Source organism: Paramisgurnus dabryanus, chromosome 14 (assembly GCF_030506205.2).
Source record: "Paramisgurnus dabryanus chromosome 14, PD_genome_1.1, whole genome shotgun sequence".
Taxonomy (NCBI): domain Eukaryota; kingdom Metazoa; phylum Chordata; class Actinopteri; order Cypriniformes; family Cobitidae; genus Paramisgurnus; species Paramisgurnus dabryanus.
Genome location: NC_133350.1, coordinates 13,111,541 through 13,128,667, shown reverse-complemented (window position 1 = coordinate 13,128,667; position 17,127 = coordinate 13,111,541). Strand labels below are relative to the sequence as shown.

The 17,127-nt window shown below is 37.7% G+C and overlaps 1 protein-coding gene across 6 annotated transcripts; it reads right to left on the bottom strand.

Moving 5' to 3' along the window:
* Positions 1 to 6: 6 nt before the first annotated feature.
* On the bottom strand, positions 7 to 16,913 carry LOC141280740 (uncharacterized). Of its 6 annotated transcripts, none has more exons than XM_073811860.1 (4): positions 16,660 to 16,913; positions 6,511 to 6,568; positions 3,164 to 5,454; positions 7 to 3,074 (listed from the first exon to the last, which is right to left on the bottom strand). In XM_073811860.1, the coding sequence occupies exons 3-4, from the start codon at positions 3,621 to 3,623 to the stop codon at positions 2,797 to 2,799; spliced, it is 738 nt and encodes a 245-aa protein (XP_073667961.1). In that variant the 5' UTR covers positions 3,624 to 5,454; positions 6,511 to 6,568; positions 16,660 to 16,913; the 3' UTR covers positions 7 to 2,796. The 6 variants fall into 6 exon arrangements, with proteins under 6 accessions (XP_073667961.1, XP_073667962.1, XP_073667959.1 ...); XM_073811861.1 differs by lacking the exon at positions 16,660 to 16,913 and adding an exon at positions 9,220 to 12,048; XM_073811858.1 differs by having other exon boundaries at positions 3,164 to 6,568.
* Positions 16,914 to 17,127: the final 214 nt, after the last annotated feature.

Here is a 17,127-nt window from a genome sequence, read left to right as displayed (position 1 = left end):
GAAGCATAGTTCTTTGTTATTATGACATGTTGACTTGCATTAATTATGCTTTTAAACAAAATAAGCATGCAACATGCAGTGCATTCTATATCCAGCTTTTTAAAGGTCCCATTTTTCCTGAGTTTTTGAAGCTATAATTGTGTTTACAATGCGCAATATAACATATGTTCATGTTTCCTGTGTAGAAATCTGTATAGCACTGTTTTCACTGTCCTAAAAACGGCCTGATGTCTACCTTGTTCTATGAAGTCAGCAGCATGGAGGTGACGCACTGGACGCTGCTCACTAACATTAAATAACATCATATTTGTCCTAAACGGTTAAGGATTAACATAGGCTGCTAACGCATATTCTGGATATAGACTCTGACTAACCTCACGCTATTTAACGTGCACATGCGAGTTGTCCTACACGCGATGCCTCGCAGCGCTTCTCGCCCGGAAACCCCCTTGAAGCACCCGGCTAGCCTTTCAAGGTATGTGCAATCAAATACAAAACTTAAAAGACAGTCAAAGCAAATGTAAACCCTGGTTGGATAAGGATTTAAAGTTGGATATGAAGATGAAATCTGACGCATTTAGCTTCAGTGTTAAAACTGATAAAATAATTGCTGTCTGTGGTTGTATATGGGGAAAAAGAACTATAAATTTGTTCATTTTTGGAACTGTGAACTAGTTCCAAATTTTGAAATATGAACTATGAACTGAATTAGTTCATTTTAAAATTTGTGAACTGTGAACTGAACTAGTTCATGTAGAAAGTGTAGAAACTTTCCTAACACTGGATTTGAGTTACTGAGCATTATCTTACATGATGTTTCAATTAGAAGGCATTTTGGTTAAAATGCTAAGACTGGTTGTCTGCTGCAACCTGACACGTGTTATTAAATAAAGAATGTTAGAATGTTTTTAAGAGTTTTGAACAAGTTTGAACCTATTTTTTTTATGAATTTGTTGTTTTATAACTTACACATTTTCTAAGTACATCCAACTCAATATTGTTTGTTATTCAAGCGTAGTTTCCGAAGGTTTCTTAACTCAAATTAAAAAACAATTTATGCAAACTGTTGTGTTAGATTTGAGATATATTTTACATAAATTTGAACAGACGTGGCTTGCTTGTATCGGAAAGTGGGGCAGTGCCATTCCAAAATATTAGTTCAATTAAATATAGAACTCTACATGAACTTAATCAAATCTAAACTGTTTACTTGTAAATGTGTCTAATATTTTTCTGCAAGCATTTTGGGAGTTTCTAAAATATTTTAAGTTGTAACTGAGATGAATATGTTTGGAAATTGAGCGCAAGGCTTGGTTGACTACTTCATGCAATGATCAAGCTGAGAGGGGCTGAGGCTGCCTCTGCCCTCCCGAGCTCAATAGCGCCCCACATATTTTTTATGTAAATCTGTGGTGAAAAAAGGAATTGCAGCAATACCTAATAGAAACCGATATGGGCAGATCTGAATCTGCCCCTCTAGCTTTTACGTTATGTGAACGTAGTTCCGGACAATGCTATATAATTCTGTGTTAGCAAATTGCACATCAGTCTGCATCTGCATGGTAACGTTAGTCTGATTTTTCAAGCTGTGGGCATTGTGAGTGGTACAAATGAACCTGATTGTGAGTGTGTAGAGTTTTTATTAGAGAACTCGTTTGAAAATTCCTGTGCATGTCCCTGCGAGTCAATGTTTCTGCGTGTGGATTATTTTCACCTAATTGACAGTAAGAACCTTTAGGAATCTTTAGGGCTGGAACCCTAAAGCAACTGGGGACCAGGGGGGTGCCAGTTGCAACAGGAACCCGGAAGGATCTGAAGACCAGGGTGGTGCCGGTGGCAAAAGTTGTAACTAGAGACCAGGGTCAGGACAGGGAGAATAGGGAACTTGGTATCAGCCATTTTGGCTGGGACAGAGAGTTCATGAGCAGTCATCTTGGCCAGACCACAAGGTTTATGATATTTGGGAACAGACATCTTGGCAAAGGGCAAAGAGTCTAGGGAGTTAAGGAATGACCATCTTGGCTAACCTACTTATGGGTGATTGGGGATTCATGCATGGAGGTCCACCCTATTTCACCCAGGTCCAATCAGTTTAATATTTCTGGCCTCACCACCATTTCACACTAATTTTAGGGGTAAAAATGGTTAAGGGTTAAGTTAAGGGTAATTTTTTATTATTAAAACCAGGATCAGATGATTGTTGTTCCAGGATAAAATATAACTTTGTGAAAAACAGTGACCCTAACAACTGGGGGGGGGGGTGGCCGGGGGTTTCTTAGCTAGGGAACCCCCCCCATGAGCTTTGACATAATTCAAACACTGGTCAGGAGCCGCTACTGCATTTGAATATAATTATTGTTTTTGTTTTGTACTTTGCAGACAGTCCCTATCTTGTATTTTTTACAGTAGATTGTGAAATCTGTCCTTTACAGTACTCCAAAGCAAATGAAAACAAGGCTCTCTAGTATCATACATACACCATAAACAAGCTTTTCAGACATTTCACATGCCAACAAGCCGCAACTTGTTTTTCTTACGCTGAGAAAAAAAGAGACTTTTCCTGTTATAATTGATAGTTTTAAGTAAAGATAGTTCCTGCTATATAAAATAGATCGTTTTCAAAAGAGAGGCAGCACAAGCCGGTCTATTCTCTTTCTGTTTTAAGACAATAATATTCACCTCTTAACCGAAAAAAACAGTATGAACACAAAATATAAACTAACATTACAAAGAATCACAGAACCTATCATAATATAACCCCCCAGAAGTGATTTCCAGACACTCCTAAATAAATGTCTAAGTGGGTAATGGAGTGGAGGTGAAACATGGGGAGCAATGGTGGACCAGGCCTATCAAATGGCAGAAGGCCTCGAGGCCAGGACAGAGCAGTAAAGCCAGGGGAAAGTCAGAGACCAGGGGGCACAGATGGTGACAGAAGCAAGAGCGGAGCTCTAAACCAGGGTGGGGCTGGTGACAACGGGAACCTGGGAGGAACTGGAGACCAGGGTCGTGCCAGTGGCAAAAACACCCTGGGAGGAGCTGGAAACCAGGGTGGTGCAGGTGGTGACAAAAACCTAAGATGAACTGGAGATCGGGGGGTGCTGGTGACGACGGGAACCCCGAAGGAATTGAAGACCAGAGTGGTGCCGGTGGTGACAGAAACCTAAGATGAACTGGAGATCAGGGTGGTGCTGGAGGCGATGGGAACCCGTGAGGAACTGGAGACCAGGGTGGTGCTGGTGGCAAAAGGAACCCAGGAGGAACTGAAGACCAGGATGGTACCAATTGCTACAGGAACTCGTAAGGAACTTGAAGACCAGGGTGGTGCCAGTTGCAACAGGAACCCAGGAGGAAATGGAGACCAGGGTGGTGCCGGTGGCAATGGAATCCGGGAAGAGCTTGAGACCAGGTTGTTGTCTTGGCAAAAGCACCCAGGAGGAACCGGAGACCAGGGTGGTGCTGGTGGTGCTGGTGACAAAAGGAACCTGGGAGAAACTGGAGAACAAGGAGGTGCCGGTGGTGACAGGAACCCGGGTGGAACTGGAGAGCAGTGTGGTGCTGGTGGCAAAAGCAACCCGGGAGTAATTAGAGACCAGGGTGGATCTGTGGTGACAGGAACCCATAGGTACTGGAGACCATGGTGGTAGCAGACAGAGAACAGAAAGAGACTCTCTTGGTCAGGTTAGAGAACATGTAGAATTCGGGAACTGCCCTCTTGGCAAGGTCAGGGAGTTTAAAGCGCTCAAGAGTTGCCATCTTGTCCAGGACAAGGAGTCTTGGGAACTTGGTATCAGCCATTTTGGCTGGAACAGAGAGTTCAGGAGCAGTCATCTTGGCTAGCCCACAAGGTTTATGGAGTTTGGGAACAGACATCTTGGCAAAGGGCAAAGAGTCTAGGGAGTTAAGGAATGACCATCTTGGCTTACCTACTTATGGGTGATTCAGGAATAATCATCTTGGCTATAACAGAACAGTCACGGGACACAAATTCTTTCTAAATTATGTCAACTTGTCAAAAGTCAACATTTTAAAATGTAGGTTTAATTGACCTTTTGTTGTTCATGCTGCATTTTTTTACAGTGTTGTCTCAATGCATAACATTCGTTATTTGTTATGACTGGTTTGCCCCATTTGTTAAACCATGCAATTCATGCTTGTTTTACAGTACGACATCAGATATTTTATCTGCTGTAACATGTGCAATAGCATCTTGTTTTGTTGTTTCCTGTGCTTCAACCTCTGACTACAGTAGGATAGTATCTATTGCATCACCATTATAATTATTGTGATGCCCTTAAAAGGCTCACAATAATTGCAGGCACTAATGTTTAAGAGGAATTTAGTCCATTGTAACTTCAGGTGAATCACAGATTTCTGGTGCCAAGCCACTTCACACTTCGTGATAAACAATCATGTCAGGGCATGTTATGTTATGAGTAATGTGATGAAAATTCCAATGATGACAACACTGATTAATAGCAGACTTGCATAGGTGCATTTCGAACAATACCTGCCCTTTTGATGAACTTTTTTGACCCACTTCAAATGTTGATTAGTAGACAATCATCATGGGTTAAAAGTGTTCAACTAGAAATTACAAATGTCCTATCAATGATAAAGAAGCATGTACACAACAGTTGTTCCCTTGACTATAGCACTCCTGTTTCCATTTGAAAATGAAATGCAATCTTACAATATTTAAGACCTGAAAGTAAAGCTTAGTGACCCATCTGAAAAAATAATGTTGTCCCGTTGTGCTTTAGAAATATGCCAGATATTTGTTCCACATTTACATGAATTGGTAACACTTTAAAATAAGGTTGTTTTTGTTTACATATACGTAGTACTACATGCTTTCGCTAACATGAAGTAACAATGAGCAAAATTGTTTATCATAAAATGTTTCTTTGTTTTGATTTAAATCATGTTAATTGTAAACATTATTCATGATGGCTTTGTTAACAAATACGACCATATATAAAAGTGTCATATGAAGTAAAAAGTTTCAGAGCCGCTAAGGAGACATGGTGCAAAAATTAAATAAAGTTTAGTTCCGCGTGCTCACGTGAAACTATCGTGTGCACACATCAAACTATCAAACTAAACTTTCAAAAAATTCTGCACATGAAGGTTTTGCGTGAGCACATGAAACTAAACTTTAGATGTTTTTACTCCAATGTCACCTTTGGGGCTTGGTAAAAAGTAAACTTTTTATTTGTTTTTTTTCTCCTGGAATTAAACGCTTTGCTTCCTCATTTTTTACATTTCGATGAAAGCATCTGCTTAATGCCTTAATGTCCAATTACTTTGGCCAGACCTCCTGTTTGATTTTTTTTAAAGTCATATTAAAGGTCTTTGTTATCATCTCATATAAGCTATTTCTTTTTTAACAATAGCCTACCTGTTACTCCGGTGGACACACGGCACATCTGACTTCTCCACCGACAGCAAAACCTCCCAAAGCCAAAATGCAAAGCGAAACAGGGCTTATATTGGACTAAATATGTTCAATGTTTAATTTATTTATAGAGCACATATTAATACAACAATTGTTGACCACAGTGCTGTACAAATAAAATACAGAGTAATAATAAATTCACAATTAACACTTTTTATCAGAATAATATACAAACAAAATCACAGAAACAAAACGTTAAAACCTTTAGTCCCTAAACTTGCACTTAAAGATGTTCTTCTTCTTCCTTTATTTCTTTACGCCATTCCAGTATCTACGGCTATATCATGGTGAAAACCAGGTAATCCATAAAGTTTTATTCAGACAAGCTGATCCATACACAGGTTGGAGGAGGGACAATTTTGGCATCTCCAATATACCTAACTTGCATGTTTTTGGCATGTGGGAGGAAACCGGAGTACCCGGAGTAAACCCAGGCTGACACAAGGAGAAAATGCAAAGAGCTGGGTCTCGAACCGGGTACCTTCTTGCTGTGCCGCCCCCAAAGATGTTCAAAAGCTAAGAGTGGGGCACTGCCGGATGTAATGTGGTAGCCCATTTCATAACCTCGGAGAAGCTGCCGCAAAGGAGCGGTCTCCTCTCATTTTCCGAAAATGTCGGTGGGACCAATGAAGGATAATGTGACTCAGCATGGCCTTCTTGTTGGTTTCTTAGATATGATGGAGCTGTACAATGTAACACTTTAAAAGCAAATAATAATATCTTAAAGGGACACTCCACTTTAAAAAAAACTCTGGGTCTGGCGCTACCACTTTTAGCATAGCTTAGCATAATCCATTGAATCTGATCAGACCATTAGCATCATACCTAAAGTGACCAAAGAGTTTCAATATTTTTCCTATTTTAAATTTGACTCTTCTGTAGTTACATCATATACTAAGACCGATGGAAAATTAAAAGTTTAATTAGGCTTTATTAGGCCGATATGGCTAGGTACTACCTTCAGACCGGCCCTTTAAAATCAATCCTACAAGAAACCGGTAACCATTGTAATTCTCTTAGTACAGGAGTAATATCATCATATTTCCGAGTACCTGTCAGAGGTCTTGCAGCCACATTTTGGACCAGTTGCATCTTTACTCAAGAACTGACCTCACAGAAGCATATGAAGTGAGAAAAGGACTGGTGTTAAAATATGATCATGGGTTTCTTTTTCTTTGCTCTTTTGCTTTGGTGACAAATTGCTCTAAAATGTTTCTGTGGATAAGCGATGTGTAACACGTCTTTTGAAGGTTATGGATAGTTTGTTCGTTTTAGACATGCAAACAACGGGAAAGCAACATGGGGCAACCTTCTGATCTCCCCCGTGAAGCCAACACGAAAGTGCCTTAAACTGCTTGTTAAGGGGTTGTGTACACCAAAACTGTTACGCCCGCGGCCGACTCATGTTTTCAATTGTTTCCAATGGAAGCTCGGCGTTTTTCAAATAAGCCAGCAGCTAGCGGGTTTTTTCCGCGCTGAAAACCAGCGCTCTGCGGTTTTTCCGCGCTCGTCGCTGAGCGTCGAGAGTCGAAAGAGATTCAACTTTGGGAGAAAAGCTCCGCTCGTCAATGTCAGTTCTCACACGGCCGCCCAATCACATTGGAGGAGGAGCGGGACATTACCACAGCAACCAACCGGCTCGCAGCTGAAGTATCACAGCTACCAAAGCGCTCAGCTGAAGAAAGCTGGCACTCAGCTGAAAAACAGCTGGCATTCAGCATCCTCAAGGCGTTTTCAGCCGCGTTTAAACGTTTTGGTGTGTCCAGTCCCTTAGTCTCACGTCATGCACCGCTAACAGGTCCAAACTATCTCAAATGACAAAAAAAATCACGCTTATAAACTCTCGTATCACTCGTAAAATCACCCAATCGTAATTTTTTTATCTCCATAATGAAATCTGAGATCACCAGACATTTTTTATGAATTATTAAAATAATGCTGGTTGTCTGCTGCATTAAAACAATGTTGAAAAAAACAAATTAGATCAACTTAATTTTAGTTTTAACCAAGGCTTTGAACCGGTTCACGGAGCAAAAACGAAAACCAGAAACTATTGATGGTTTGCAAGGAACAGAAACGAAACCAGAAACTTTCAAAAAAGATATATTCCGGAACAAAATCGTTTATTTAAAATAATGGTAACCGTTTAATAACGTAATTTTTTTTGTTCTTTAACAAGATTTCTGTGCAATAATCTGTGAAGTTCACTTCCAGTCATCGTTGACTCATCGGAGAAATGAGAAGCTTGCCACCAGCAAGTAGTCTACTCAAGCCCAAGTCTTTAATGCTCAATCATAAGAGGTAAATATTGTAGGCTACCAAGTATCTCAAGATGTTTTTTTATACTTATTAGTGGTCTAACTGATTGCAGTTGATTCGTACAGTATAAGACCCGTGGTTTGGTTCGCATGCGATTCGCAAATTAATACCCAAATTTAAATAGGGTGAAAGTTGATCATTTGCACGTGTTTCAAAGGCTTGCAAATGTTAACACTTAAGTGACTTTGAACAATTTAACCACAAAAAGGCACTAAAGTGAGCAATTTTCTGTACGCACAGACGCATATGCGGTTGAATGTGTGCGGTCCAACTCCAATCAAACGTGATTATCCCTATGCCCTTCAAAGATCAGAACTCTTCATGTATAAACTTGAGAGAGAGTTGCGCTACTGTGTCTCATACTGTAGTCCATAAAAATATATTTGGCAAATAAAGCACTGAAAACAACGTAATAATCAGTTTATGTTCCATCTTCTTCCCGAAGCGCCGTTTGGAATTCGTCCTCCGTCTGTGTGTGTCCGCGTGTTTAAGTGCACTCAACAAATGTAAGCATGTCAGAATTACAGGTATGCCGCTTACATAATGTAGCCTTTTTTAATGTTCGATGACAAGAAAGAGACTTAAGGAAAATTATGTAGACTAATAATTTAAGTTTAACTCTTTCACCGCCAGCGTTTTTAAAAAAAAGTTGCCAGCCAGCGCCAGCGTTTTTCATGATTTTCACCAAAGTTTAATGCCTTCCAGAAAATGTTCTTCTTTAAATATATACAATAAACATACAATATACCAAATGAAAGAACAGACCCTCTGCTTTCAAACAAAAAATTGTGAAAAGACGGAAAATCTCCTCATTGGCAGGGAAGCGTTTTCTCTTGATTGACGAGATATCTCTTCAATGGCGGCGAAAGAGTTAATGTCCTAATGATCAGCCTACTTATTTGTATGTCCCACAGCTGACATAGAACGTTATTAACCAGTTTGGGAACTTTATTTTTTGTTCTAACCGGTCAGGAACGTCAAATTTAGGGTTGAACCGAAAACCGGAAACGTCAAAGTACTGTTTCTGTTCAGAACGAACCAATTGGGGAAAAAATCTGGTTCAAAGCTCTGGTTTTAACACAATTATTTAAGTACATCTAACTCAGTATAGTTTCTTAGTTGAACTTCATTTCGAAAGAAGAATAAAAACGATACATTAGATTTGTTGCATAATGGGACGTACACGTCAAATGCCAATTTAACCTTTTGTGCGAGTAGATTACATACAAAGTCAATCCAAAGACTTGAATTTGCACAGGGCGATGCGAATTGTGTGGTGCGATTGCGCAAGTTGGAAAAGCGAAAAATTTGCCTGACCCAATGTTAAATCCAGCGAGTAATATTGAGTGAGAAATGTGGCTTCGCGTTTGGTGTTTATATATTATATATATGTTATAAAAATGTTAAAAGTTAACCATTCGAATACAATTACCAGTACTTACCGGTGCAGAGTACATGCACTTCTCTAATTCAATATTTTCTTGCATTCGGGCACTTCTCACATGTTGCCGGTACTGTGCCTCTCCAAGTCCAAGCATCAGTGAATGGGTGATTAATAGTAATGACACTCCACTACAGGGCGGGGGCATTAAGTGAAGTATCTGATTTATCTATCATCTTGACAAATCATGCAAATAAAAGCCATCTTTTGGAAGTTTCCTTTTCTAATTTAAATACCCAGTAATTTTGGCAGTTTCTCAAATGGAAGGCTGAATTCTTCGGAGGTCGCTTTGTAAGGTACATACGTATACGTCCGTAACAATATTAGCCGGGCTTTAGCAGGGGACCAAAAAGATGAATGAGTCAGAACCGGATAAAGTAACCACTGTTTGTTCCATCAGTCTGCTTTAACAGCAGCACAACAACCTGCGGCAGCTGTAGCTAACATTACCCCTGATTTTACCTCAAGACGGTGATGTTAAAAATAACATAACCATGAGTGGCCATCACCAGCTTACCCTAATACCCCTTCTGAGCCCGTTTCATAAAATTTAGAACTGAATTTATATTTTTTTTTGTTTTAGTCTTTTGGTAATGAGTATGTATCAGTGTCAGATATTATAAGGGAAATAATTTACCAGTTAATGTGATATATTAATGTATGCCCAAATTGCAAAGTAAATTTGTACATCTGACAACATGCACGTAAACACACATTTTCTACATCTGACAACACGCACGTACACACAAGAAAGTACCAGAACTTTTTCTATCCTACTTCAAGCAATGCTTTGCAGACGGCCCCTATTATAAAATCTATCAGTTATACCTCGAGGGAAATAATATTTCCTCTCCAGGTATTCACCCGTTCACCGTGAGACTGGCATTTTAGCCATTTCACACGCTCAAATGCCACACCTTGTAATTTTCATTTTGATAAGTAAGAGATACATTTTCCTGCTAAAGACCCATTTAGTGCCACTAGCTGGAGGCAAGACTGGAGGAGGCCAATATAAATCAGCATAGAGTCAGCTGTGAAGCAACTCAAATGTCATGTTGTTGTGTAAGTACAGTGCACATTGTGTTGCAATAGGTAGCGTTTAAGCATTAACATTAAATAAAAACTAAACAACTGATATTAAAAGGTTTAATTACAGTACTGACTTAAAGTTACATTTAAAATGGTTACACTATAAATACATGTAAAATTAACTGCTTTCAATGTGATATTACCTGATATGATAGAGCAGTGGTTCTTAAACTTTTTTGACGTTTAATATCTGAGAATAATTTAGATTAATAATTCATGTGTATAAAGTGTTAAACTAGTAATGCCTATATCAATGATAAAGTAACATACACAACAGTTCTATACCCAGTCTCATGTACATACGTATACAGCCTGTAAGTTAACTCCTGTTAGCATTGCATTATGACCGAATCTTTTAAACATGGTAAGGAGCGTCACAATTCCGGCTGATGTCAAAGGTATTCAGACCAATCACAACGTACAGATTAGCTGGCCAATCAGGGACACAGAGCTTTTCAGATCCGTGCGATTCAGGAAAAAGAGTGAAATCTGCAAACACAGTGTATTATACCAAATACACAAAATAACATTGTTTTTAGTAATGAAATAGGTGCCATTTAAAACTGTGCATCTTTTTGTCTTGTTTTATGTATTGGTTTCTTTTTTTTTCAGTTTTTTAACCCTTATGTGTTGTTGGGGCCATTTTTGGCCATTTTTGCAATTTTTTTGTCTTAATTTGGCCACAACTTTCTCTGTGTTTCAGCGAATGGAATGATTTTTGGTGACAAATCTTATATTTACACATATTTTAAGAAAATGCTTTGAAATTTTTCAAAAACTTAACAATATACCGTGGGCAAATTTACTACCCTTACGTGTTGTTAGCGGCCAAAAAAGGCCACTAAATTAAACTGCTGTAAAAATTTATCGGATGAATTTTTTTTCACATTTTTTTTTTGCATAAATCTGTTAATCAACCTCAGTACTGATCAAAACTACCAAATGTTTGCAAAAATTCCATGATTTTAACTCTTTCATTGCCAAGTTTATAAGTAGTGTCACTGATTTGGGGAAAAAAAACCACACAAAATGACAGATTTTCAATATAAAACGTGACTGTGGACTGGATTTTCTTTTACCTTTTTTACAGTCTTGGGCATGCCAAAGATTGGTAAAAACATTGGCTTTGATGCATTTTTAGTTTTTGTGCAGCATCAGATTAAATTTTTTTCTCCCTCATTTATTGTTTGTGGCCATTTTTTCCCCATTGACTTCCATTATAACAACATTTTTTGATTGCTGAGCCATGACACCTTATTACCATGCATTCTTGATTCTTTGTGCCTTTTCCTTTTGCAAAGAGGTAAAATTTGTCATTTTTACTGTTGATCACCATGTGGCACCATTAACCCTTGAAAAAAATATTAATCTGATACATTTTTACAGCCATTTAATTTAGTGGCCTTTTTTGGCCGCTAACAACACGAAAGGGTAGTGAATTGGAACAATGCACAAGGATTAAACCATTGTCGCTTGGGTTTGGGGTTAAATTTGGGATTTGCTTTAGGATGTCATTTAATGCATTAGTTCTCCATGTTTTTATCTATTGTTAAGCCATGGTCGCTTGGAGTTGGGGTTAGAAATGGGGTTTGGGTTAGGATGTTATTTTTAGTTGCGTCCGGTGACTTCTTTTTTCAAGGGCGCTCGATGCGAAGTTCGTCACAACATGTATGTAGCCCGTCATGCTTGTGGTTCCTTTTTTTCTAAATATGTGTTCTGCGCCTTGAGAGATCTTGTGTGCATCAAGTGTTTTGTCAAAATAAGTTCCTGCTGCAGATGCGTCTAAAGGGTTTATGATAAAAGAGACGCTCACGTTTACCAGATGCTCACATAATCTCATGCGTAATCAGACTTTAATGTTAAGGGAGTGTCTTGCGTGTATTTTGTGAACGTGAGCGTCTCTTTTTTTCATAAACTGTTTTAACGCGTCTGCATCAGGCACTTATTTTGACAAAACACGTGATGCACACAGGATCTCTCGAGGTGCAGAACACATATTTTGAAAAAAGCAAAAAAAAACCACACACTTCGAACACTTATTTTGAATTAGCGCCCCTCGGATGAGCAGTCACGAGCCGCCACTGGTTATTTTATGTAACAAAAAGTTGTACTAACCCCAAACCCAAGTGACACTGGTAAAAAATAGAAAACAATTGAGAAACCAATACATAAAATATGTTGTACTGTTGGTCTGTTGTGCTTTAGTGATATTTACATTTATGAGTAACACTTTACAATAATGTTGTATTTGTTAACATCTACACTTGTCATCCTTCAATGATAGAAAGACAGTGAGAAAAGAAGAGTCTTTGGGAAAAAATCGTAACTTATTTGTGGGATGATGGGTTGCCTATGAGAAAGTGATCCCCAACTACTTCTGTGCCTGAACTTTATTCAGTGTATCGCTGATAATAAATCTGGCTCGTGACCAAATGTCCGTCAGGACTTTTGAGTTTTACGAAAATTTATCACCCGATACTGTAACACAGTATGGGGTAATACGTTTTTTTTGGACCGAATTAAGGGAGTAATGGAGGAAGTGCCATGTCTGCCAGCTCGAGGTAATGCCAAACCACCTCTACACCCCATTCCTGTGATGGGAGAGCCTTTCCAGCGCATCATTTTAGATTGTGTAGGACTCTTGCCTCAAACCAAATCTAGACTTCAATATATGTTAACCATGATGTGTGCAGCGACACGCTTTCCAGAGGCAGTGCCATTGCGCTCTTTAAAAGCAATGGTTGTTTTGCACGCTCTTAATAAGTTCCTCCTTTCTACTTTCAGGCTTCCCAGGGTAGGGAAAACTTCCAGGGTTTTTAAATTTATGCCCAAACTCAAATTCAGACAAGTGTTTTCCCAATTGAACATTGACCATCAAACCTCCAACATATCATCTTGAATCCCAAGGTGCTTTAGAGAGATTTCATCAAACTCATAAATCAACGATTTTGTGCCAAGTCAGAGAGAGAATTGGACGAAAGTTTACCTTTATTGTTTTTTGCTGAACGTAAAATCTGAATGACTTTTCTCCATTAGTATAAGAACAAATTCACGTTTTGTTCATTCGCATGTTGTGAAGTTCACAGAAAGTTTTCATGAGAGGTTCAAATGTGCATATAAATACGAAAAACTTATACTGTAAAAAAAGTTATGCAGCTGTTTGCCAGTAACTTACTGTAGATTTAAATGTATGATATTTACTGGCAACAGTTTGTTGAAAGTCAAATGAACATTAAACATCAACAACTTTGTCTTTACAGAATAAAACTAAAATAACAATTTAATGCAAAGCATCCTAGGAACCAAAAATCCTAATCAACCTTTTTCTACTTTTCCATCAGATTTGTTGTTACAAAAGTGCTTTGCATATTTTAAAGTTTTATCTGTAAAGACAAAGACTTGTTAATATTCATTTAACTTTGAACTTTTTTACAGTGTAAGCAATTAGCCTATTAAATGAGATCCAATGAGAACTGATGTTGCCAAATCCATGCTAAATTATTATTGATTCAGTCAAACACCCCAGCTGCTTTGCAAAAAGCTTAACTTACATGAAAAAGTAGGACCAGGGTGGAGATAACAAATAAGAAATGCTCTCCCAGGTGAAAAGTGCACTAAAATATCTTTTATTTAAGTACACATAGTAAATATTTTATATTTTTTCTCAATAGGTTTGTAGCTCATAAACCAAATTTCTCTTCAGTAGGCCACTTCATAAGGTAAACTCTTAAGGTACGGTACAGGCCAAAAGTTTGGCCACACTTACTCATTCTTATTTATATATTTTTCCACAAATCGTCCAAACTATGGCATTACACACATGCAACTGTGGGAATTATGTTGGTGACTGAAAGCATTCAAAATAAATCAAAACTCTGTTATATTTTATCATCTGAAGTGCAGTCACTGCAAAACCATACTTGCGTCATTTTATCAAGAAGCTTTCTTGAAGTTTTACTTTAGACTGAATTTTAAAGAATATTAAAGGACTTCACATTTAATCTGGGCTCTTATTGACAGCTTTTTCTTTAATATTCAGTGCAAGTCATCTATTTCAAGAATAATATTTTAAAATAAAATTTGAGTTGTCTAATAACAGAAAATAATCTGTTTGGCAGAGGTATAGTTTTTTTTTCTACAACTGTAATTCCATGCATTTAACCATACACCTTCAGATTAAAAGATTTTTAAAATCATAGTTAACATTTTAGTCAAGTGTGTCCAAACTTTTGGCCTGTACTGTATATTGTACACAATTATATTTTAAGACACTAGTAATTTGAATACACTAAAAATCTAGTATTTTTATTTAGTATACTTTTTTCAGGTAAACTGAAGTTCTCTTGAAGTAGAACCATACTTTTAATTGTTTGTAGTGCATAACTTTTACAAATGAACTTGGTTTTGTTGGAAAACATTTGTCTCTTTTTCTGAAATCCACTAGATGGAGCATTTTGTATATGCTTTCTATGCTTGTAAAAATGTGTGAGAGAGAGAGAGAGAGAGAGAGAGAGAGAGAGAGAGAGAGAGAGAGAGAGAGAGAGAGTTTGTTTTTGAACAAGTGTGACACCCACTGTCTGTTTTGAGTAATGGACATTAAATTCTCTATATTGATTAGATCACAATTTTACTTTACTGTTGGCTATAAGGGTTCATATTTTATTTATTTTAAATGCAACAATTATTGTAATCATTTTAATAAGCAATATTATATGAACAAGAACTTTGTTAAGTGCTATTATAAATATAACTCCCAAATTGTAGGCTATGAAATAACATTTATGGTGTTTACAATTTGGCCGTATTTCATTAACCCAATTGATCTACATCTGTATACCCTTATTTTATATTAGGCCTAATGTTTCTTACAAACTCATAATTCCTGCTTTTGTCTTGGGCTACCGATTGATAGTAAGCTATCCTGTCAACAATATCCTGCCCGCGCTGAATGATGCCCCTTATTCGATTACTAGCTGCATTTCCATTGCAGATTTGCGCAAAACCTTGTTTTCTAAATGTCGACAAAAGATTATTGCGAAAGGTCGACGTTTCCATTAACCAATGAAATGCAACTCTGAAATATAGTTTTTCCGACTGATGTTGGTAGGTTTACAAATATCAAATCTAGGCATTATTTTTAACCGAACAACACGTCAAAGTATTTATGCCAAGCATTAATGCCAAGGAAAGCCCCTTATAGGTGCGGAAACTTATAGGTGTTTCTTTGAGGTAATAGTAGGCTACAGTTTAAATCAAAAAGATGTAGGAGTGTTGAAATACTTAGATTGGCATGGAAAGTCTGTTATACTTGGGAGCAGATATGTGTTGAGGTGTTTCTGGTAGGTAACCACGTCATTTTCAAATAATAATGATGCAACTTACTTGCATCAGGTGACCAGAAAATGCGAATAAACTGTTTCCAATGCAGTTCTGCGAAATACACATTTTTCGATTTGCCTAAAAAAAATGTTTTTAATTCGCAATGTCAATTTGCGCAGTTTAAAGGGTAGGCCTAACGAAAACGCAGCTTAGGTGCTATAGTGTCGCCAAATATTAGTATGAAAAACAAACTAAAATAATAGGCAATACGGAACAAATTAAGTTCAAACCCTATCAGAAATAAATCAGAGAAATCGCTGACTAACACATCTTTATAAAATTTCCAAAAAGTCACAAATAGTCAAGTAGAGAGTCCTAGAGAGTCGTGTAGAGTATTACGAAACCATTGACATAAAAGAAAAAGACTTTACCTATTCATGCAAAACCGCATTTTAGATGATGTGCAATGAGTTCTGTAAGCTGGTTAGTCCAGATATGCGCTCCAACGCTCAAAGCCACGTGACTTTTTGACGCGCATCTAGGGATTCTTGGGTTCAAGTGTTTCCATCGTAGTTCAACAAGTTCATACGCATGTCTATATGGACATCTTGGCGTTTCCATACAGCATTTTTATGCGATACTCCAAAATGCCCCTAAAGGTGGATTTGCGCAAAACTTATATATTATATAAGATATTGCAGTTTTGACTCCAAACTTTTCCAATACCAAGTAAGGACATTTTTACTTAGGAGCAGACACGAGTTGATTCATTTATTTAAAGGATAAAATAAATGAAACACCTCGTGTCTGAAACATGTTTGAAACATCTTTAAATAATGATTATGTGACTTAGGTAGGCTACATCAGATAACCCGAAAATGCGAATAAACTCTTTCCATTGCAATTTTGCGAAATACACTTTTTACGCATTGCCTGAAAAACCACCTTATGCGAGCGAGTTTTTGCAAATTGACGTATTTCCATAAGCAATATTTAAATTAATTTGAATGGAAACGCGGCTACTGATACAAACCTGGTTTCTCCAAAAACATGTAGGAGTTTTTCCTCGATGAACCCCGCTCCATCCTCGGGCGAATTACACTCCTGCGTCAACATGTTGCCAGATTAGAAATATCCAAGGATTGAACGAGAAGCTCAAAGTTATGGTACTTGAAAGAAAATGATCGTCCCCAGGTCGAATATGTAGAATACAGCTATTTATCTAGACTATCAAAACCACTTTTGATAGCTTGCAAATGTCCCAGAGTAGATAAATAACTAGGTGTACCTTAGTGGGAGGATCAAAACAACTAACTTGAACCTATTGACCCAAGCCCCGCAGCGGGAACGCGCGTCATCTAGGAATTGTTTGTCATATTCCTATATAAAAGACAAGCAGGGGCGTATATGTGTGTTGTGTGAGCCACACTGACAAACTAAAACAGATGTGTGAATGCAAAACAAAAAATGAAATATTACATTTTATTTATTGTCTTATAAA